The sequence below is a fragment of the Aegilops tauschii genome, chromosome 4 (genome assembly GCF_002575655.3).
Source record: "Aegilops tauschii subsp. strangulata cultivar AL8/78 chromosome 4, Aet v6.0, whole genome shotgun sequence".
Taxonomy (NCBI): Eukaryota; Viridiplantae; Streptophyta; class Magnoliopsida; order Poales; family Poaceae; genus Aegilops; species Aegilops tauschii.
Genome location: NC_053038.3, coordinates 528,673,908 through 528,697,210, shown reverse-complemented (window position 1 = coordinate 528,697,210; position 23,303 = coordinate 528,673,908). Strand labels below are relative to the sequence as shown.

The 23,303-nt window shown below is 44.2% G+C and overlaps 1 protein-coding gene across 2 annotated transcripts; it reads right to left on the bottom strand.

The window, feature by feature from the left end:
* Positions 1 to 975: 975 nt before the first annotated feature.
* On the bottom strand, positions 976 to 22,013 carry LOC109786836 (ABC transporter G family member 45). Of its 2 annotated transcripts, XM_040387771.3 has the most exons (22): positions 21,756 to 22,013; positions 21,560 to 21,680; positions 21,324 to 21,412; positions 21,081 to 21,165; positions 20,816 to 20,975; positions 20,511 to 20,587; positions 20,382 to 20,432; positions 20,217 to 20,307; positions 5,696 to 5,997; positions 4,894 to 5,486; positions 4,645 to 4,805; positions 4,427 to 4,530; positions 4,175 to 4,334; positions 3,915 to 4,078; positions 3,499 to 3,831; positions 3,130 to 3,420; positions 2,773 to 2,856; positions 2,571 to 2,704; positions 2,256 to 2,483; positions 1,993 to 2,164; positions 1,637 to 1,891; positions 976 to 1,386 (listed from the first exon to the last, which is right to left on the bottom strand). In XM_040387771.3, the coding sequence occupies exons 1-22, from the start codon at positions 21,845 to 21,847 to the stop codon at positions 1,117 to 1,119; spliced, it is 4,017 nt and encodes a 1,338-aa protein (XP_040243705.1). In that variant the 5' UTR covers positions 21,848 to 22,013; the 3' UTR covers positions 976 to 1,116. The 2 variants fall into 2 exon arrangements, with proteins under 2 accessions (XP_040243705.1, XP_045084030.1); XM_045228095.2 differs by lacking the exons at positions 20,511 to 20,587; positions 21,081 to 21,165; positions 21,324 to 21,412; positions 21,560 to 21,680; positions 21,756 to 22,013 and having other exon boundaries at positions 20,816 to 20,952.
* Between the last annotated feature and the right edge of the window lie 1,290 nt (positions 22,014 to 23,303).

Below are 23,303 nucleotides of genomic sequence, written 5' to 3'. Positions count from 1 at the left end.
ATTGTCTTATTCGTTCGGCATACGATCATCTTGTTGCAAAAATCAAAACTTTAGTGGTAGATAGGGTATTTATTCCTCAGAAACATAGTAGGGATCAATAGAGCTGCCGACTGTTTGGCGAATTATAGTTGTACGGACTGCACCACGGCTGTGTGGTTGCATCAAGGACCCCATGTATGGAGGAACTTTTGCCTCATGACTGTAACTCTATAATCATGGAATACCCCCCCCCCCCCCCCCCCCCACGCAATAAAGGGTGTATGGGGTCATCCAACTCTTACATGACTTCAAATTGTCGATGATTAAGAGGGAGGCAAATTTTGTGACTGTTGGGTTAGCGGGAAAACAATCCAGTGCTAAAGCTATGAGTGTGTTAGTGGGTGGTATGTTGTCTCGTGCGACGAGTTGGTTCTTTCTGATTGTAGGAATATTTCTTGAGTAATAAACACATATGGGGTTTTAAAAAATGACTGCAAAATGTGCTTATGTGCTTGATTGAATGGTGTGACTGGCAAGTGCGACAAAATGATCCACAATTGCTAGGTGTTACTCAGTTACTGGATGCGCCTTCACAGCAAATAAGTAATAATACTTGCTTCACTTCAAATTAAATAAAGTTCTAGTTTTGTCTCAAGTCGAACTTCTCTATATTTAACCAAGTCCATACAAATATGCTAATATCTACAACATTAAATGTACAAAAAATGCGATAATATCTAATACATTATGGATATACAAAATATGCGATAATATCTAATACATTATATATATATATATATATATATATATATATATATATATATATATATATGATCAATCTAATGGAACTAATTTGTTGTTACAGATGATATTTTCGTATATACTTGGTCAACATTTAAAGAAGTTTGACTTAAGACAATACTAAAAGTACAATTTATTTAGAATGGAGAGAGTACATATACAACTTCTCACTCAAATATGGTGATTACTTTAACATTTCCTCTTGAACCAACATCATTGTGCTCATGTGTTTATTTATAATTAATTGGGCACTTCTCTTCTCTTAGCTTTATACAGTAAAGTGGTTTATCACTTAGTGTACTTGTAATTCAGATGACACCATTCATTTTGTTTGTTCTATCTCCGCTGGAAATTGAGGTACTTCAAGGAGATAAAGAAGACAATGGTGAACAAGGCGATAATGGCCACATGCAGGTAGGTGACAAGGTTCATGTAGACATCCTCGAGGCCAAGGTAGCTCTCCAGGAACTCCCGCACTGTCTGGTATGGCAGCCCGGGCACAAGAATCAGCTCCGTACGATCGCCCAGCTGCGAGAACATGAGCGCATACACCGTCCATGCTGATGGATTTGCCCAATACGCCCACCTCCACCACACCGGGATTAGCTGCATACACATTTTTATTGTTCATCAGGTTAACCATGCATGATCTGTCCTCCTTTATTGTTTATTTTGAAAAATAGTCAAATATAAACCCCAAATCTAAATCATGATGCAATCTATTTAGCAGTTAGTTAGGAATTCCATGAGCCTAATATTTGGGTTTTCTCTCATGTTTGCTCTATAATTACAGGGAAAAATATTTTGGGAGGGGGGGGGGGGCGTAACAAGTGGTAGACTGAGAAGGGAGCCATACCAATCTTCCAACGACGAAGCCAGAGAAGACATTCCAAAAGAGGAAGATAAGATAGACTAATCCAGAAGCTATCTCAACATTTGGTGTCAGTGCTACTGTCATCATCCCGAAGAGTGTGTAGTACATGTAACTTAGCACCATGTAAAGGATAAACTCAAAGAACTTGCCAACGGTCATTTGGAATCCAATCATTGGGTAAATGATTGCCGCAAACATGAACACTTGGACAAGCATGTAAGGCAATTCAATTGCCACCTACAAATAGAAATCCAATGTTGGAGTTGAGAAAAATATGCCAATCCTCCTAGGTTTAGATTTTTTTTCCATTTTAGAATATGTTGGTAAAGTAACATTACCTGAGCTATGGCATAGGCCAAGGTGGAGTATGTGCCTGCTGCCTTTTCTCGATAGAGAACAACCCTCTCCACGGCCACAACTGGTTGTAACATAGTGCAATTATTGAAGCCCAGAAATAGTGATGTTCCATATATGAGTCCTAGTATGTTGAATATATCTTGTTGCTGTTTACTATTACACAGGAAACTAAGTTAAGATATAGTTGAGGCATGATAAATTTTCATGAAATAAAATCATTAGGTCTGTTGTCATTCCTACTTACATTGTTGATCCAGTTTGCCAAAATACAACTCCAAACATAGTTGATTGAACAAACGTGTTTAGGAATCGAGCAACATTATGTTCCGGGTTTTTCCAATATGCACATCTTTGTTTCCACAAGCAAGCCATGCATTGTGCCCTAAAGTTCTGCCAGTATATTGGAGGAAAATGTAGATCCTCTATGCCGGGTGTTGGTTTTCCAAGCTCGTCAACTAGAATCATGTTCTCCCTACAGAATCAAGATAACAACAATATTTTTTGTTATAAAATCCATTTTATATTATAGGGGTTATAGAATTATGATTACATCACTTACTTGTATAGAGAGGAGCGTCGATAAATTTCTGCATAGTCCAGTCCAATCTCGTATTCTGTTGTGTTTGAACTAACATTCAACATCCATGCTGCTGGGTTTTGTCCCTCTTTTATTCTAGGAACACAGGGTATAGCCTGTGACAAAGCATATAAATTTTTTGTTCCCAACGTGTGAATATACATTCAAAATTAGGCACTCTTACCTCGAAATAATCTATCATGTTGCAAGAATGTGGACCTAGTGAACCACTATATATGATCCGACCACCTCTTTTCATAAGTAGAAGCTGCAATTAGTCAAATTCAATTAACATATAGGAAGCAACTTAGTGGTACTGATTCATAATAATTAAGACATGTATGTTTAAAAATCATATATATAGACACTTGACTGTCAGTAAGAATTATTATCATGTGTATGATAATTTTCCGCTCTTTCCAGTCTTTGACTTGATGCCACAAGACTATTAATTTTCTTTCTTGCTTGTTTTGTAGGAATAATTTCGACCTATTTTCCCTAACAAAAAACTCAACGTATTTCAAATTAGACTTACTCTTACCTCATCAAATGATTCAAATATCTCAATGCTTGGTTGATGAATTGTGCATACAATAGTTCGTCCCGTGTCCACTGTCTTTCTTACAGCTCTCATGACAATTGCTGCAGAACGGGCATCCAAGCCAGTGGTTGGCTCATCCATAAATATGATGGAGGGACTAGCTACCAGCTCCACGGCCATTGTTAGCCTTTTTCGTTGCTCAGCTGACAGGCCAGTTGCTCCTGGCAGACCCACCATTGCATTCTTCAATCTAGTTAACTCAACTAGGTGCATCACTTCATGTATAAACATCTAAAAAAATGCAAAGATATGTATTGTGAGATATTTTCATGTGTATTAACTTCAAATGATGTTAATAATTGCACATACATCTCTTTGGTGCGATGTAACTTCCGAAGGCAAGCGAAGTCTTGCAGAAAACTGAAGTGACTCGTATACAGTGAGGTTAGGGGAGTGAATGTCACTTTGTTCACAATAGCCCGAGATCCTTGAAAATGTCTCTTGCTTCTTTGGGTATCCTGCTACCTTGATAGTACCTTCAATATACCCTCCGGTTTTTCTTCCGGCCAAAACATCGAGCAATGTTGTCTTTCCAGCACCAGTGATCCCCATCAGAGCTGTTAACACTCCTGGCCTGAAAGCACCGCTGACATCTTGTAGTAGATGAAGTTTTTTCTCTGTTACTCCATACTTCATCATCTCCTAGTGTAAGATATGTGTTATTTTGGTGAACATGATCAGAATGGATGCTACTATTTAGTAAGATATTGTGTGCTCGAGCATACCTTAGGCATATCGACAGAATAGTTGATAGCATCGAATGCAAAGGAAAGAGGCTGAAATGGAAGGACACCTTGTGGAATTGATGCATCGTGAGATCCATTTTTTTTTGTTGCACACTCCATCATTGTATCCGTGGCATTGGTGTGAACTTCACGTTTATGTGGCGCTGCAAATAGAAAAATGGTAAAAAACATAATGAATACCAATTGTAATTATGATTCAACATTTATAGTGTTTTGGATATATATCTTGATGTACGTACAGTTCAAGAACTCCAGTGCAAATATACTGAGTATATTGAAGACGAGCGCGAATCCAAATAAAACGCTGACACAAATCCAATACCAGTGCGACTCCGTGAGAAAACCCCTGATCTTGAGGATAGCTTCACCAATCGTATTAGCATTTTCATAATGAAATTCCTGTAAAGAAACAAGAACATCATCATCAAGTTACAGTTCTAGTACATATTTGATGCACCTTATCAGAAATGTTAATTGAAATGATTGCTTACTGTAGCCCATCTTTCATCAAGGAACTCATTTAAAGAGATTGCATTCTGCGCATAGGCGAATGGTGATGTCCAATATCCCCACTGTAACCATTGTTTGAGATCATCTGTTTCATTTTACAATTTTTTGAGTGTCTTAGTTGCAAACATGTCCTAAAACATGTGCTATGTTATAGTTTTTATATACATATTGCATTAGACTAAGCTAAATCCGATCTAACCTTTTGAAATGACGATGCCTCCAAATATAAAGATTGCTATAAGGGTTGTGGTTGCTAGAACGTTGGCCATTACTAGCGTCCTTGCCACTGCTGCTAACAAACGACACATGCCCATTGATGTTTGATGCATGGAAAAAAGTACCAAGAAGTGCTTCATGAATCTGCAAGAAGTAATTAAGGCAACCTTTTTCTACCACTCAAATTCATTTGAACATCGTTATATATGTAATTGACCAAGAGGAGAGATACCTGATAAAGGAAGGTGCATAGCCAATCAAATAGTAGGTTAAGCTAGTCCAAAGACCTGTCTGCATAAGTGATATTGGGATACTAAGAAGGAAATTTGGAGTAAGGAGTGCCCATCCTGGCAATGCTAGTAACTCTCTTTGTTTGTAGAAAGTGGGAAGTCTCTTTATTGTCATTGCAATTTCAATCATGCCATTGAAATTTACTAGCATAACAGCAATAAAGAGAGCTCCAACATACTTGTTGGCATCAAGTATAGATTTGTGGTTCATATTTGTTCGAAGGAAAATAGTCGATATCACCAAAGCAAGGATAGTTATCTGTATGGTTGTGAATATGTGTATTGGGGAGTTTCTTTTCAGAAGTAGTACTTCCCTTGAAAAACATGTCTTGAAAACATTCCATCTCGAGAGACCTGAACCAGTTTTTACCACCTCGCCCTTTATTGTATTAGTATTTGGCAGTAAAAGTTTGTCTTGTACAAGTCGAGGGAGATAGGATGAACGGAATGATTCCGCAAATTTTTCAATTGAATGGTAGTGATACCTATGTTGTTCACCAATCCAATATTGCTTTTGGTCCATCATGGAGGTCACCTAGGAAAATGGAAAACAACCATTGTTAATTCGTTACTATGTTATTGTGAGCAAGTACACATTACAAAATAAATTCCCCTGATTGAAATTTCACGATTTTAAAGTACTAGTTGCCCATAAGTTATTCCAAATAGTAATTTGGTAAGGATAATAAATTGTTCGCACTATTGTTTATCCAATAGTTCTTTCATACAACACTAACATAGTACCTCTTGAAGGAAATCAGCTATATTCTTCCTGTCGGGGCATTTGAATCCCATAATCTCAAAGAAATCAGTAGCATTTTCTCGAGGGCCCTGGTATACAATTTGACCCTCACATAAAAGAATTATGTCGTCAAATAATTCCAATGTCTCAGGAGGTGGTTGAAGCAAGGAAATAACCACCGTGAGATCTAGTAAATGAGCCATTTGTTGTATAACTTTTATGATCTCGTACGTCGTGGAGCTATCAAGACCAGTTGAAATATCATCCATAAAGAAGCATTTTGCTAGACCAACTAGCATTTCTCCTGCATTAAGGAGATCATTGTGAAATATAACACTAGTTATATAATGAGGGAAAGATATTAGTTAGAAAATAAATATTTTGGCACCATAAAACATTTTTTGGTTATACTTAGCTGATTAGCTGACATATTTGTTGTAGAATGGGCCGGTTTGTATTATTAACATGTACTTCATTAAGTACTGTAAAAAAGATGTACTTCATTGAATAGAAAATATAAGATATGAATGTAGTCCATTTGTGTGAGCACCTTTCACTTGTCTACAAAATTCCTTTTTATATAAAGACATGGTACAAAGCCAAGGTGGAGGTCCAGCTATAATAGCATATATCTAGGCCCCTAAATTTCAAGATAGGATCAATTTTAATCTTAAGATGGTTTGAAAGGTAGTTGGGGAACTAAAATATGTCTGGAAGGTTGTCTAATGTGGCAGATCATGTGATTAACGACATACTCCCTCCCTCCAAAAATTAGTGTCTCAACTTTAGTACAATGAGACACTTATTTTGGGATGGAGGGAGTATTAGATATTCTCATAAAAATGTAAAAAAATCATAAGTTCAGAAAAGGGCACGACTATTTGGTGGTCTCCCACGCTAGGGATTTTGCTAGTGTTCACTTTTGGATTATCCCCACTTCCTATTTTTTGACTTTCCCTCCCCCACTTAATCTCATTTGTTGGCAAATTTTGTTCCTGGATTGGTACCCTTCCACTTCTATTCCATTCTTGGAACATTTAAAAAATGATCAAACTTCTAAGAAAAAAGGTCAAACATTTGGAAAATTCAAAATCTAAAAGAAAATCAAACTATTGGAAACTTCTACTTTAGGGAATTTCAGACTAATAGAAATTTTAGAAACGAAATGTGTAGGGGGAGAGACACAGTGGGCCAAATATTATTGCACGCATGTTTCTGCATAAAAAACATGATGCAAAGGTGGGGGTCGCCACCCATCCGTCCCATATTCATGCATCTGGTTTGGTCGGAAAACAAGTGAGTGTTAGGTGGGTGTCCGTGGACACGACTACCGTAGGAGAGTTGTTTTGTTTCCAAAGAGTCATAAAGTTATTCTAGAATCTAGATATTAGTGGCAATTATGTATAATGCTTGAATATGTTAACAAAGTTCCAAAAAACTCAAAGCAATTAGTGGAAAACAATATCACCCCCCTAATATTTAGCTACATTTCCACTGAAATATATATATATAATCATGAATCTGAATAGACTAGTTTTAATAATATCATTCCACATTTTTAGTAGTTTTTATTCTGCCAAATATTTTGAAATTTTTGCATTAGACTAATCGTGTTATTATCTACCTCATGTGCAAACATCAACCAAAATTGTCCTCATCACACTGCTCGTCAGAGGAAGCATCACTGAAAATACCGTATTCTCCAAAATGACTAATGGCCATGAAGGTTGACTCTCATATATCTCTATTACAACTCGTGGTTTAAGTTTGACCTTGTGTTATAGTTAGGGTTCAATGTGTACTTATAATCTAACACACATGGTTGCTCTGATGTTGTAGAATAAATATCAAATGTCATCCTTTCTATGGATATCTGTTCCTTGAGAATAATTTATATTTCAACTTGTATATAATTCTATAGTATTTCCGTAGGCTCACTATAAATACTACTTATACCACACTTATAATGCATATTTTCTCGAACAGATAACACTTTAGTTGAATTAGCAATACACCAGATGGTTTCATGAATGTAGATGGTTGGCATAATATAGCTCTTCTAAGACCATCCTTGTCGAAGATCACTATTGTTTCACAAATGTGCACAAATGTGTTCCATGGTGGAGAAAGACGAATGGAGTGTCATGAGGTGGTGGATAGAGAGTTTGTGGAGAAATGCTTCCATATTATAATCATGCCAGATAAAACCAAATTAAAATGTAAACCATGGGATGAATTATATCACTTTGTGGTGTTAATTAAGATGATTCATTATAAGAGAGTAAATTAAAACATCATCAGAATTGGCGACAAAAACTTCTTTTACAATCCTAGATAACCTAGAATTGGCGACTAGTACTTCGTTTTCAGTATTGATATTGCTCTTCATGGTCCTTTTGATCGAATACGTTCAAAAATTATGGTGTCATTTTGATATGTTGCACTATAACCTTTACATGCATGGTGCACTAATACGTTTTTATTTAACTGATAAATATCTCACACAATGAGGACCCTATGGTAGCCTGCATTAGGCCCATCCAGGCCCGCGCGGGATGAAAATGGGATGTTTGGATGTCTATGTTTACTGTTTGGCCCGCATAGCACGAACCTCAAAGGACCCCTCAGCCCGGCCCGCTAGGAACGGCCGAATCAGCCGTTTCTAGTGAGCCAGGCTCGAGCGATGCAGGGGAGGAGAACGCCTCGCCGCGCCGCGCAGGGGAGAGAGATGGCGGGAGCGATGGCGCATCTCTGAAAAGGCGGCGGGACTAATTCGAGTCACCGCCCGCCGATTCGGTCGCCCTATATATCGAGGGTCACCGCCGCGGCAAAACTCCCGCCACCATTTGCCCCCTCTCGAGCTTTCCCTCCAGCGCGGATCCACTTCAACGACGAGGTAAGCGGCGCATCTACTCCGGCGACCGGTTGACTGTGGCGGTAGGTCGACTCCTCCTCCTCTCCGACGTGCCAGGCACCTCATCCGCGGTCATTCCGATGGCCTCTGTAAGTTCAATCACCACCTCCTCTTTTCTAGTTCTAGCTAGATCTGTCCGTATGCTAAGGTTAGGTCGTCCGATCCGTTTGACTGTGATGGTGTAGTAGCTAGTTGTGATAGATTTGGAGCATGCTAGGGGTTGTTTCCATGTGGGCAAGTGTTGGTAGTTAGTGGTCATGGATGAATCGGTGGTATGCTAGTGTGCAAGTGTTGAACAAGATCATCCATGCGTCCATGATTAGTGCTCTGTTCTCCATGATTAGTGCTCCATTATGCTGTGGTCTGCTTGTGCATGTGTTACTGCTAGTTTGATCTGTCCATGATGTAATGCTAGTTCGATCTGTCCATGTTGTACTGCTAGTTCATATTGTCCATGTGTAATGTCTTGTGGCGTTGATGACACTTACGTTTGTAGGACATGACCACGCAAGAGTTTCGTTAGGCCATCGTGCTGTCCGAGAGCTAGTTCCCGCCATCCTGCGTCGAGGAATCCCAGCCTCCTCTGGAACAGATGCCTCTTGATTCAGAGGTTTTCGAGGTGCCACCTACGGTTCCTCCATTTGTGCTGGCACAACCCAATGCTGTTGCTCTAAAGGCAGCAGCAAAGGAGAAGAAGGATCGCAGGGGGAACAACATGAAATGGAAGTCGTTCCTCTCCACTTTTGTGCTTAACAAGATGTGTGAGATCATAGCTTCAAGGAGGTGCACTTGACCCTTGTTGCAAAGCAGGTGTTTGACTTCTGTGGACAAGAGGTCACCTCGACTCAGGTGTAGAACCACCTGAGGAAGTGGAGAGCGAGGTGGATCACCGCGTCCAAGCTCAAAGACCCGTGCTTCATGGGATGAGGACACCTCCTCGATCCTTCTGGAGGCAGAGTACTACCAAGGCCACGTCGTGGTTAACTCACAAACCATGCCATTCTAACAAACCAGCAGTTCAAGCCTATGAACCGTTGCCATACTAACTAACTTCTCTGCCCTGTTTCTTCTTAGGCTCACTCCAAGGACGCAGAGTTCTGTTGGAAATATGCCCTAGAGGCAATAATAAATGGTTATTATTATCTTTCTTTGTTCATGGTAATTGTCTATTGTTCATGCTATAATTGTACTGTCCGGAAATCGTAATACATGTGTGAATACATAGACCACAACGTGTCCCTAGTAAGCCTCTAGTTGACTAGCTCGTTGACCAACAGATAGGCATGGTTTCCTGACTATGGACATTGGATGTCATTGATAACGGGATCACATCATTAGGAGAATGATGTGATGGACAAGACCCAATCCTAAGCATAGCATAAAAGATCGTGTAGTTTCGTTTGCTAGAGCTTTTCCAATGTCAAGTATCTTTTCCTTAGACCATGAGATCGTGCAACTCCCGGATACCGTAGGAGTGCTTTGGGTGTGCCAAACGTCACAACGTAACTGGGTGACTATAAAGGTGCACTACGGGTATCTCCGAAAGTGTCTGTTGGGTTGGCACGGATCGAGACTGGGATTTGTCACTCCGTGTGACGGAGAGGTATCTCTGGGCCCACTCGGTAATGCATCATCATAATGAGCCCAATGTGACTAAGGCGTTGTTACAGGATCATGCATTGCGGTACGAGTAAAGAGACTTTCCTGTAACGAGATTGAACAAGGTATTGGGATACCGACGATCGAATCTCGGGCAAGTAACATACCGATTGACAAAGGGAATTGTATACGGGATTGATTGAATCCTCGACACCGTGGTTCATCCGATGAGATCATCGTGGAACATGTGGGAGCCAACAGGGGTATCCAGATCCCGCTGTTGGTTATTGACCGGAGAGGCGTCTCGGTCATGTCTGCATGTCTCCCGAACCCGTAGGGTCTACACACTTAAGGTTCGGTGACGCTAGGGTTGTAGAGATATGTGTATGCGGAAACCTGAAAGTTGTTCGGAGTCCCGGATGAGATCCCGGACGTCACGAGAGGTTCCGGAATGGTCCGGAGGTGAAGAATTATATATAGGAAGTCAAGTTTCGGCCACCGGGAAAGTTTCGGGGGTTACCGGTATTGTACCGGGACCACCGGAAGGGTCCCGGGGGTCCACCGGGTGGGGCCACCTATCCCGGAGGGCCCCGTGGGCTGAAGTGGGAAGGGAACCAGCCCCTAGTGGGCTGGGCGCCCCCCCATGGGCCTCCCCCCTTGCGCCTAGGGTTGGGAACCCTAGGGTGGGGGGGCTTCCCACTTGCCTTGGGGGGCAAGGCACCCCCCTTGGCCGCCGCCCCCCCACCCTAAATGGGTTTGGCCGGCGCCCCCCCTTCCAGGGGGGCCTATATAAAGGGGGGGGGAGGGCAGCAACATTACAGCCTTGGGCGCCTCCCTCCTCCCCTGCTACACCTCTCCCTCTCGCAGAAGCTCGGCGAAGCCCTGCCGAGACCCGCTACATCCACCACCACGCCGTCGTGCTGCTGGATCTCCATCAACCTCTCCTTCCCCCTTGCTGGATCAAGAAGGAGGAGTCGTCGCTGCACCGTACGTGTGTTGAACGCGGAGGTGCCGTCCGTTCGGCACTCGGTCATCGGTGATTTGGATCACGGCGAGTACGACTCCATCAACCACGTTCATTGGAACGCTTCCGCTCGCGATCTACAAGGGTATGTAGATGCACTCCTTTCCTCTCGTTGCTAGTATACTCCATAGATGGATCTTGGTGAGCATAGGAAAAATTTTCAAATTCTGCTACGATCCCCAACAGTGGCATCATGAGCCAGGCCTATGCGTAGTTACTATGCACGAGTAGAACACAAAGCAGTTGTGGGCGTTGATGTTGCCAATTCTTCTTGCCGCTACTAGTCGTTTCTTGTTTCGGCAGCATTGTAGGATGAAGCGGCCCGGACCGACCTTACACGTACGCTTACGTGAGACAGGTTCCACCGACTGACATGCACTAGTTGCATAAGGTGGCTAGCGGGTGTCTGTCTCTCCTACTTTAGTCGGAACGGATTCGATGAAAAGGGTCCTTATGAAGGGTAAATAAAAATTGGCAAATCACGTTGTGGTCTTACGTAGGTAAGAAACGTTCTTGCTAGAAACCTACAAACCACGTAAAAATTTGCAACAACAATTAGAGGACGTCTAACTTGTTTTTGCAGCAAGTGCTATGTGATGTGATATGGCCAGAAGATGTGATGAATGATATATGTGATGTATGAGATTGATCATATTCTTGTAATAGGAATCACGACTTGCATGTCGATGAGTATGACAACCGGCAGGAGCCATAGGAGTTGTCTTTATTATTTTGCATGACCTGCGTGTCATTGAATAACGCCATGTAAATTACTTTACTTTGTTGCTAAACGCGTTAGCCATAGAAGTAGAAGTAATCGTTGGCGTGACGACTTCATGAAGACACAATGATGGAGATCATGATGATGGAGATCATGGTGTCATGCCGGTGACGAAGATGATCATGGTGCCCCGAAGATAGATATCAAAGGAGCATAATGATATTGGCCATATCATGTCACTATTTGATTGCATGTGATGTTTATCATGTTTTTGCATCTTATTTGGTTAGAACGACGGTAGTAAGTAAGATGATCCCTTATGATAATTTCAAGAAAAGTGTTCCCCCTAACTGTGCACCGTTGCGAAGGTTCGTTGTTTCGAAGCACCACGTGATGATCGGGTGTGATAGATTCTAACGTTCGAATACAACGGGTGTTGACGAGCCTAGCATGTACAGACATGGCCTCGGAACACACGCAATACACTTAGGTTGACTTGACGAGCCTAGCATGTACAGACATGGCCTCGGAACACGGAGGACCGAAAGGTCGAGCATGAGTCGTATAGAAGATACGATCAACATGGAGATGTTCACCGATCTTGACTAGTCCGTCTCACGTGATGATCGGACACGGCCTAGTTAAACTCGGATCATGTTTTCACTTAGATGACTAGAGGGATGTCTATCTGAGTGGGAGTTCATTAAATAATTTGATTAGATGAACTTAATTATCATGAGCTTAGTCTAAAATCTTTACAGTATGCCTTGTAGATCAAATGGCCAACGTTGTCCTCAATTTCAACGCGTTCCTAGAGAAAACCAAGCTGAAAGATGATGGCAGCAACTATACGGACTGGGTCCGGAACCTGAGGATCATCCTCATAGTAGCCAAGAAAGATTATGTCTTAGAAGCACCGCTAGGTGAAGCACCAATCCCTGAGAACCAAGACGTTATGAACGCTTGGCAGCAGCGTGCTGATGATTACTCCCTCGTTCAGTGCGGCATGCTTTACAGCTTAGAACCGGGTCTCCAAAAGCGTTTTGAGAAACATGGAGCATATGAGATGTTCGAGGAGCTGAAATTGGTTTTCCAAGCTCATGCCCGGGTCGAGAGATATGAAGTCTCCGACAAGTTCTTCAGCTGTAAAATGGAGGAAAATAGTTCTGTAAGTGAGCACATACTCAGAATGTCTGGGTTGCACAACCGCTTGACTCAGCTGGGAGTTAATCTCCCGGATGACGCGGTCATTGACAGAATCCTTCAGTCGCTTCCACCAAGCTTCAAGAGCTTTGTGATGAACTACAATATGCAGGGGATGGAAAAGACCATTCCTGAGGTATATTCGATGCTGAAATCAGCGGAGGTGGAAATCAGAAAAGAACATCAAGTGTTGATGGTGAATAAAACCACTAAGTTCAAGAAGGGCAAGGGTAAGAAGAACTTCAAGAAGGACGGCAAGGGAGTTGCCGTGCCCGGTAAGCCAGTTGCCGGGAAGAAGTCGAAGAATGGACCCAAGCCTGAAACTGAGTGCTTTTATTGCAAGGGAAGTGGTCACTGGAAGCGGAACTGCCCCAAATACTTAGCGGACAAGAAGAAGGCCGGCAACACCAAAGGTATATGTGATATACATGTAATTGATGTGTACCTTACCAGTACTCGTAGTAGCTCCTGGGTATTTGATACCGGTGCGGTTGCTCATATTTGTAACTCAAAACAGGAACTACGGAATAAACGGAGACTGGCGAAGGACGAGGTGACGATGCGCGTTGGGAATGGTTCCAAGGTTGATGTGATCGCCGTCGGCACGCTACCTCTGCATCTACCCACGGGATTAGTTTTAAACCTCAATAATTGTTATTTAGTGCCAGCTTTGAGCATGAACATTGTATCTGGATCTCGTTTAATTCGAGATGGCTACTCATTTAAATCCGAGAATAATGGTTGTTCTATTTATTTGAGAAATATGTTTTATGGTTATGCCCCGCTGGTCAATGGTTTATTCTTGATGAATCTCGAATGTGATGTTACACATGTTCATAGTGTGAATACCAAAAGATGTAAAGTTGATAATGATAGTCCCACATATCTATGGCACTGCCGCCTTGGTCACATTGGTGTCAAGCGCATGAAGAAGCTCCATGCAGATGGACTTTTGGAGTCTCTTGATTACGAATCATTTGACACGTGCGAACCATGCCTCATGGGTAAGATGACCAAGACTCCGTTCTCCGGAACAATGGAGCGAGCAACCAACTTATTGGAAATCATACATACCGATGTGTGCGGTCCAATGAGTGTTGAGGCTCGCGGAGGATATCGTTATGTTCTCACTCTCACTGATGATTTAAGTAGATATGGGTATGTCTACCTAATGAAACACAAGTCTGAAACCTTTGAAAAGTTCAAGGAATTTCAGAGTGAAGTTGAGAATCAATGTGACAGAAAAATAAAATTCTTACGATCAGATCGTGGTGGAGAATATTTAAGTCACGAGTTTGGTGCACATTTAAGGAAATGTGGAATAGTTTCACAACTCACGCCGCCTGGAACACCTCAGAGAAATGGTGTGTCCGAACGTCGTAATCGCACTCTATTGGATATGGTGCGATCTATGATGTCTCTTACCGATTTACCACTCTCATTTTGGGGCTATGCTTTAGAGACTGCCGCATTCAATTTAAATAGGGCTCCATCTAAATCCGTTGAGATGACACCGTATGAATTATGGTTTGGGAAGAAACCTAAGCTGTCGTTTCTAAAAGTTTGGGGATGCGATGCTTATGTCAGGAAACTTCAACCTGAAAAGCTCGAACCCAAGTCGGAAAAATGCATCTTCATAGGATACCCTAAGGAAACTATTGGGTATACCTTCTACCTCAGATCCGAAGGCAAGATCTTCATTGCCAAGAACGGGTCCTTTCTGGAGAAGGAGTTTCTCTCGAAAGAATTGAGTGGGAGGAAAGTGGAACTTGATGAGGTGATAGTCACCCCTTCCGAACCGGAAAGTAGCGCAGCGCGGGAAAATGTTCCTGTGGTGCCTACACCGACTGGGGAGGAAGTTAATGATGATGATCATGAAGCTTCGGATCAAGTTACTGAACTTCGTAGGTCCACAAGGACACGTTCCGCACCAGAGTGGTACGGCAACCCTGTCCTGGAAATCATGTTGTTAGACAACGGTGAACCTTCGAACTATGAAGAAGCGATGGCGGGCCCGGATTCCGACAAATGGCTAGAAGCCATGAAATCCGAGATAGGATCCATGTATGAAAACGAAGTATGGACTTTGACTGACTTGCCCGATGATCGGCGAGCCATAGAAAACAAATGGATCTTTAAGAAGAAGACAGACGCAGATGGTAATGTGACCATCTATAAGGCTCGACTTGTCGCTAAGGGTTATCAACAAGTTCAAGGGGTTGACTACGATGAGACTTTCTCACCCGTAGCGAAGCTGAAGTCTGTCCGAATCATGTTAGCAATTGCCGCATACTATGATTATGAGATATGGCAGATGGACGTCAAAACGGCATTCCTTAATGGCTTCCTTAAGGAGGAGTTGTATATGATGCAGCCGGAAGGTTTTGTCGATCCTAAGAATGCTAACAAAGTATGCAAGCTCCAGCGCTCAATCTATGGGCTGGTGCAAGCATCTCGAAGTTGGAACATTCGCTTTGATGAGATGATCAAAGCGTTTGGGTTTACACAGACTTATGGAGAAGCCTGTGTTAATAAGAAAGTGAGTGGGAGCTCTGTAGCATTTCTCATATTATATGTGGATGACATACTATTGATGGGAAATGATATAGAATTCTTGGAAAGTATAAAGGCCTATTTGAATAAGTGTTTTTCAATGAAGGACCTTGGAGAAGCTGCTTATATATTAGGCATCAAGATCTACAGAGATAGATCGAGACGCCTCATTGGTCTTTCACAGAGTACATACCTTGACAAGATATTGAAGAAGTTCAATATGGATCAGTCCAAGAAGGGGTTCTTGCCTGTATTGCAAGGTGTGCAGTTGAGCACGGCTCAATGTCCGACCACGGCAGAAGATAGAGAAAAGATGAGTGTCATCCCCTATGCCTCGGCCATAGGATCTATTATGTATGCCATGCTGTGTACTAGACCTGATGTAAACCTTGCCGTAAGTTTGGTAGGAAGGTAACAAAGTAATCCCGGCATGGAACACTAGACAGTGGTCAAGAATATCCTGAAGTACCTGAAGAGGACTAAGGATATGTTTCTCATTTATGGAGGTGACGAAGAGCTCGTCGTAAAGGGTTACGTCGACGCTAGCTTCGACACAGATCTGGATGACTCGAAGTTACAAACCGGATACGTGTATATTTTGAATGGAGGAGCAGTAAGCTGGTGCAGTTGCAAGCAAAGCGTCGTGGCGGGATCTACATGTGAAGTGGAGTACATGGCAGCCTCGGAGGCAGCACAGGAAGCAGTCTGGATGAAGGAGTTCATTACCGACCTAGGGGTGATTCCCAATGCATCGGGCCCGATGACTCTCTTCTGTGACAACACTGGACCTATTGCCCTTGCGAAGGAGCCCAGGTTTCACAGGAAGACCAGGCATATGAAGCGTCGCTTCAACTCCATTCGTGAAAGTGTTCAAAATGGAGACATAGATATTTGTAAAGTACATACGGACCTGAATGTAGCAAATCCGTTGACTAAACCTCTCCCTAGAGCAAAACATGATCAACACCAGGACGCAATGGGTGTTCGATTCATCACAATGTAACTAGATTATTGACTCTAGTGCAAGTGGGAGACTGTTGGAAATATGCCCTAGAGGCAATAATAAATGGTTATTATTATATTTCTTTGTTCATGGTAATTGTCTATTGTTCATGCTATAATTGTATTGTCCGGAAATCGTAATACATGTGTGAATACATAGACCACAACGTGTCCCTAGTAAGCCTCTAGTTGACTAGCTCGTTGATCAACAGATAGTCATGGTTTCCTGACTATGGACATTGGATGTCATTGATAACGGGATCACATCATTAGGAGAATGATGTGATGGACAAGACCCAATCCTAAGCATAGCATAAAAGATCGTGTAGTTTTGTTTGCTAGAGCTTTTCCAATGTCAAGTATCTTTTCCTTAGACCATGAGATCGTGCAACTCCCGGATACCATAGGAGTGCTTTGGGTGTGCCAAACGTCACAACGTAATTGGGTGACTATAAAGGTGCACTACGGGTATCTCCGAAAGTGTCTGTTGGGTTGGCACGGATCGAGACTGGGATTTGTCACTCCGTGTGACGGAGAGGTATCTCTAGGCCCACTCGGTAATGCATCATCATAATGAGCTCAATGTGACTAAGGCGTTAGTCACGGGATCATGCATTGCGGTACGAGTAAAGAGACTTTCCTGTAACGAGATTGAACAAGGTATTGGGATACCGACGATCGAATCTCGGGCAAGTAACATACCGATTGACAAAGGGAATTGTATACGGGATTGATTGAATCCTCGACACCGTGGTTCATCCGATCAGATCATCGTGGAACATGTGGGAGCCAACATGGGTATCCAGATCCCGCTGTTGGTTATCGACCGGAGAGGCATCTCGGTCATGTCTGCATGTCTCCCGAACCCGTAGGGTCTACACACTTAAGGTTCGGTGACGCTAGGGTTGTAGAGATATGTGTATGCGGAAACCCGAAAGTTGTTCTGAGTCCCGGATGAGATCCCGGACATCACGAGAGGTTCCGGAATGGTCCGGAGGTGAAGAATTATATATAGGAAGTCAAGTTTCGGCCACCGGGAAAGTTTTGGGGGTTACCGGTATTGTACCGGGACCACCGGAAGGGTCCCGGGGGTCCACCGGGTGGGGCCACCTATCCCAGAGGGCCCCGTGGGCTGAAGTGGGAAGGGAACCAGCCCCTAGTGGGCTGGGCGCCCCCCATGGGCCTCCCCCCTTGCGCCTAGGGTTGGGAACCCTAGGGTGGGGGGGCTTCCCACTTGCCTTGGGGGGCAAGGCACCCCCCTTGGCCGCCGCCCCCCACCCTAGATGGGTTTGGCCGGCGGCCCCCCCTCCTAGGGGGGCCTATATAAAGGGGGGGGGGAGGGCAGCAACATTACAGCCTTGGGCGCCTCCCTCCTCCCCTGCTACACCTCTCCCTCTCGCAGAAGCTCGGCGAAGCCCTGCCGAGACCCGCTACATCCACCACCACGCCGTCGTGCTGCTGGATCTCCATCAACCTCTCCTTCCCCCTTGCTGGATCAAGAAGGAGGAGACGTCGCTGCACTGTACGTGTGTTGAACGCGGAGGTGCCGTCCGTTCGGCACTCGGTCATCGGTGATTTGGATCACGGCGAGTACGACTCCATCAACCACGTTCATTGGAACGCTTCCACTCGCGATCTACAAGGGTATGCACTCCTTTCCTCTCGTTGCTAGTATACTCCATAGATGGATCTTGGTGAGTGTAGGAATTTTTTTTAAATTCTGCTACGATCCCCAACAGGTTCCTCAACACCCCTATCCAGAACTACCACCAGATGCAGCAGATCTTCTCCTTCGGGCTGGCAACTGGCAAGCATGCCATGGGCTCTGGTCAGCCACTGGGCTCGCCGATGCCGGAGTATCCAGACACCCAGGAGTCAGACCCCATCAACGTTGATGCTCCTGAGAAGGATGGTGAGCATGTTCCTGTGCTCGATAGGAAGAGGAAGCGGGCGAGTTCATGGAGGAGGAGCTGAGCGTCTTCAGCAGCATGACTGAGGCAATGAAGGAGGTGGCCACTGCCATCAGGGAGAGCAAGAGTGTGGACGTCCACCCTCAGCTATACAACACCGTCATGGAGCAGATTGGCTTCAGCCCAGAGGCTCTCATGGTGGCTCTCAGCCACCTGCTGGATAACAAAGCCCAGGGTGTTGGGTTTGTTGCCATGGGAGCAGCCCATAGGGTGCTCTGGCTGAGGACCTGGCTAGGCAAGCACTACTGCTAGTGCTACTTCTGTTGGTGGCGACGGCGTGCATGATCCTCGATGGCGACGGCGACCAGGACGACGACGACGATGATGACGTATATTTTGTGTAGTTAGGGCTTGAAAACAATCTTATGGTGTGTATATTTGGGTGAGGTGGTATATACTAACCCCTCACGGTGATCCTCACGGTGATCACGAACTTGCGGTGGTAGGATAACACCCTCTTTTGGATGTGGTGGTAGTACGACACCAAAGTAGTGCTAGGTTGAACTTGCTATGATCATGCATGCTTACTAATGCTCTTTTGCTCCATTGCCTGCTCCTAGAGTTCTTCATTGCTTGCTGTTTGTGTGTTCCAATGCTTGTTGCTTCAACTTATTGCTCGTTTGCACTGCCAGGGGAAGTGGTATGTGGTGTTCGAAGGTAGGGTTCAGGGGTTTACAGTTCATGGGAAGCTTGCAACAAACAAGTTTCAGGGTACAACGACAACAACCACAGAGGAGGGTTTAAGACTAGGCACTCGGCAGAAGATGCTTACTCCAAGTATGTGCGAGAGCATTCATGCAGCAAGGCTGAGGTTGGCAAGAAGGTGGATCGACCGTTAGGGCTGAAGAACTTCATCATCTTTGTCCAGTTCATCGTCACAGAAGTGCTGTGGCGTTGGTGTGCTCGGTGTGATCGTGTGTAAGATGTAGTAGTATTGGTAAGCTCACCAAGTAGGGTACAAGGTGAGCACAACTCTATGCTCGTATGTAACCAAACAACATACACCCGTGTGAGCACATACAATGCGAGCAACCAAGCGGTGTGTAGAGGCATCGTTACGATGCAGGGAGATGACATGCAGACAACCAAACTAAGTGCATATGTTGGTTTTTGACTTGCATTTGCTCAGCCAGGCCCAACTGGGACAAGTATGCAAATGGGCAAAAAATGATGCAGGTAACCAAACACGCCCTAAGTGCATAGACAAGATGGTAAAATTTTAGTTGAGTTATCTACGAAAATGGGAAGTTTGTTTCAAAATGGCAACCTCATATGTGACAACAAAAGTTGATGAGCCATAAGCTTGATATATTGAGGAAATATGGTCAACATGGGTTATGCATGGAAACAGTGTAGCTCGTAACTATTTTACATGAGTGGTTTGGCTCGAGTCTTGAACTATAGACCTCTTAGCTATGGTACCTCAATCATTTGGATGTATTTAAACAGATACCCAAAATATTGAGCGGTTGGGGTAAGGTTGGCAATAAATTCAAACATTGAGGATCACATGCAATAGAAAGGATAGAATCTTAACCGATTGTTAATCTTTTCTTTTGTCCTCCAGATATGCCTCTCCTCATCTCATCCCCCACTAGGGTATCTGTACACTCAGACAAACCAAGTATCTGCATTACAAAGAATTTGTGATTATGTTGTCAAGATAAATGAGAGTAAATGGAGAAGTTACAATAGCACATACCTTGATAATGTAGTTTGTTGTAAGGTTTCTTCCTTCTCCAAATGTGGTAGCCTGCATATAACATATTGTAAGTGACCAGGGAAATGGAATCTTGTTTTAGCAGATCGGAGGAACAATTAAAGCAACCACCTTAATAAATGAGTCAAGATTTTTGTCAACTTCGTTTACAACATCATGTTTTCTTCTTGCTGCTTCTCCAATCATCTCTATGGTTTCCATTCCAAATATGAGAACTATATTAATTAGTATTCATGTCACAGCAAAAACAAAAAGACACCTTGAGCAAACACACAGAAAAAGACACCTTGAGCATCACCATGGGTCCTTCTAAAGTTATAGTTTACATATGGATTCTATTATACATTAGCTCATTCCTGCACATAGAATCTAGAGCTATTTGAGACAAGTAATATGAATAGGCGGTGCCGCCTTACCGAATTCATTGTTGGTTCCCAACATATTGGATGCAAAATCAATCGTCTCTCTGACCGTCATCTCAGCATGGTGAAGATCATACTGGCTAATGTAAGCATGCATGTGTTGTGGTGTTGAGGAATTCACTTCATCTCCATTGTACATGAGCTTTCCTTTGCGCTATTAAGAGATGTTACATCAAGAACAATTGTTTTGTTATCCAGTGCTTTTCTTGTAAGTAGGAAGTTTCGTTTGCATGTGTATATAACTTAATCTGCTACGTACCTTCAAAGACAAATCCAGCTTTCCTGCCAATGCTTTTAAAAAGGTTGTTTTCCCGGAACCAGGTGCTCCCAGTAGAAGTGTCATCCTGATTTATGATAGGGTTACAAAGTATCTTTGGTCAGTAAACTAATGAATCATCTACCAAGATATATATGTTCCTTAGAAAAAATTGTTTTGAGGAAAACTGTGTCTTGATATTTACTATTGAGCTAGCTAGTAAAATAAATATATGCATATCCTTACCTTGATGGTCGAATTGTTCCACTTGCTGCATTTATAATTTTGACCGCTCTTTTCCTTGGTGTGCACATGTGCGAATATGATGCCAACTCCTACATAAAGAGATTAGAAAGATGTTTCTGAAGTCATTAATTCTACTCAGAAATAGTATAGACAGTTACATCACTGAGGGCCTAGGCGAACGTCCTCCTCCTGAGATATAGAGCAAACATGACTCTCTGTTGGTGGGCAGTGCGTACCTGGGCGGCGTTGACGACGCAGTTGGGCAGCGTCGGCAGCTCCCGGCGGCCGATGCGCACGTAAGTCTCCACGGTGAGGTCCTGGAACTGCACCTCCACCTTGGGGCTGCCGATTCCCAGCCTGCAAAACAAAGCAAATTAAGCACGATCCCTCCATATAAACACATATCAATCGTCGTTGCACTCGCATATATACATTTGCTTCTTGTCGCGGAGCATCTGGAGGAAGCGGCGATTGTCCTCATGGGTGAACGGCGGCGGCTCGCCCTCCGCCATCGTTGCCGCCATTTCCGGCTGCGAGCAAACGATATGTATGATCCTCGCGCGCAGATTGCAAGTGGCTAGCTTGGCTGCTTTGTCCTCATGGATAACTAGTTTGGGTCAGCGCGCGAAACTACTTATTGATAGTTTGGAGGCTCATCGATCGCGTGGAGAAATAAAGAAACGAAAGTCTTGGGTTGGATAGCAAAGTGCCCACTTCCCCTAGCTAGCTAGTATCTTTTCTTTATTTCTCCACGCGATCGATCAGCCTCAGACCATCGATCACCGGCTATCACGATCACGATCACGATCCGATTGCATGCATGCTTCAAGTTTGAAAGGTTTGATCCGGCCGGGTGGACTTTAGGTAATACGTGTACGTGTGTACGTGTTTGTTGGCAGACATCTCTCTCTCTCAAAACAGACTTTCGTCCCTCTTTATCAATAAAGCAACAGAACAAAGTACACGGCCGAACGATACAGTGTGGTGAGGAAGCCCTCTTACAAAGCAGATCAAAAGATACAATATTAACCTAGAACAAGCTAACACCTCTCCGAGATCCGACCGACAACTCCTGAGCTCCACGACAACGCCCCGAAGGTGACGGCGCGCAGCGTCGCCGTTGCCGAGTCCAAGCAAACAAACATAGGTTTTCACCCGGAGCCCTGACCTAACGAGACCCTCGACGACAACTCCAATAAGCAAACAGCACGCACAGGCGCCGCCGACGCCGGCGCCAAATAGTGCGAAGCTTTCGCTCTAGAGCTTGCCAATGCCACCAGGAGGAGTGCGGATCAACACCTCTACAAGGGCCAGCCCGTCCACACCAGATCTAGGCACTGCCAGAGCAGACTAGAGCCTCCCATCACTCCACCCCTTGCCGCCCACACGACCAAGAAGTAGAGTCACCACCGCCACACCGCCACCACAGGGCCTGCTAGAAAGCCAACCGCGAGGCCCGCCATCCAAGACCATAGTCCCGGCATCCATGGCCCCGGACACCACCAGTCATACACATCATGACCCCCCACCATGGTAGTAGGAGTAAAAGGGACCTCCTTTCACTCCTAGCCCGGCATCAGCCACCGGGTCTGGGTTAGCGCATCCACAGTAGGAGGCGCCCACACTTGCCTCACCTGCTGGTCCCGGTGGACCGTGGGAATGCAACCCAGTGGCTGCCGACGGCCACTACCGAGCAAGCTCGAACGATGCTATGCCCATGGTCTTCGAAGCCGATCCGTTCGATGACACAGCAACACCCGAAGAGTCGAGCTCGGACCGACGCCATAAACAAGCATCAGACACGAAAAGCACAACGTGAACGAAACCAACGTGGACCGATTCAACCTCTCGTATCCATGCGCCAGTAGTCGTCCACCACCACTAACCAGATCCACGCCGCACACCAAAGACGTCCACAACCCGGATCGCACCGCCGCCAAACCGCAATAGCCGCGCAGCCCCATAGCCAACCGGAGAGCC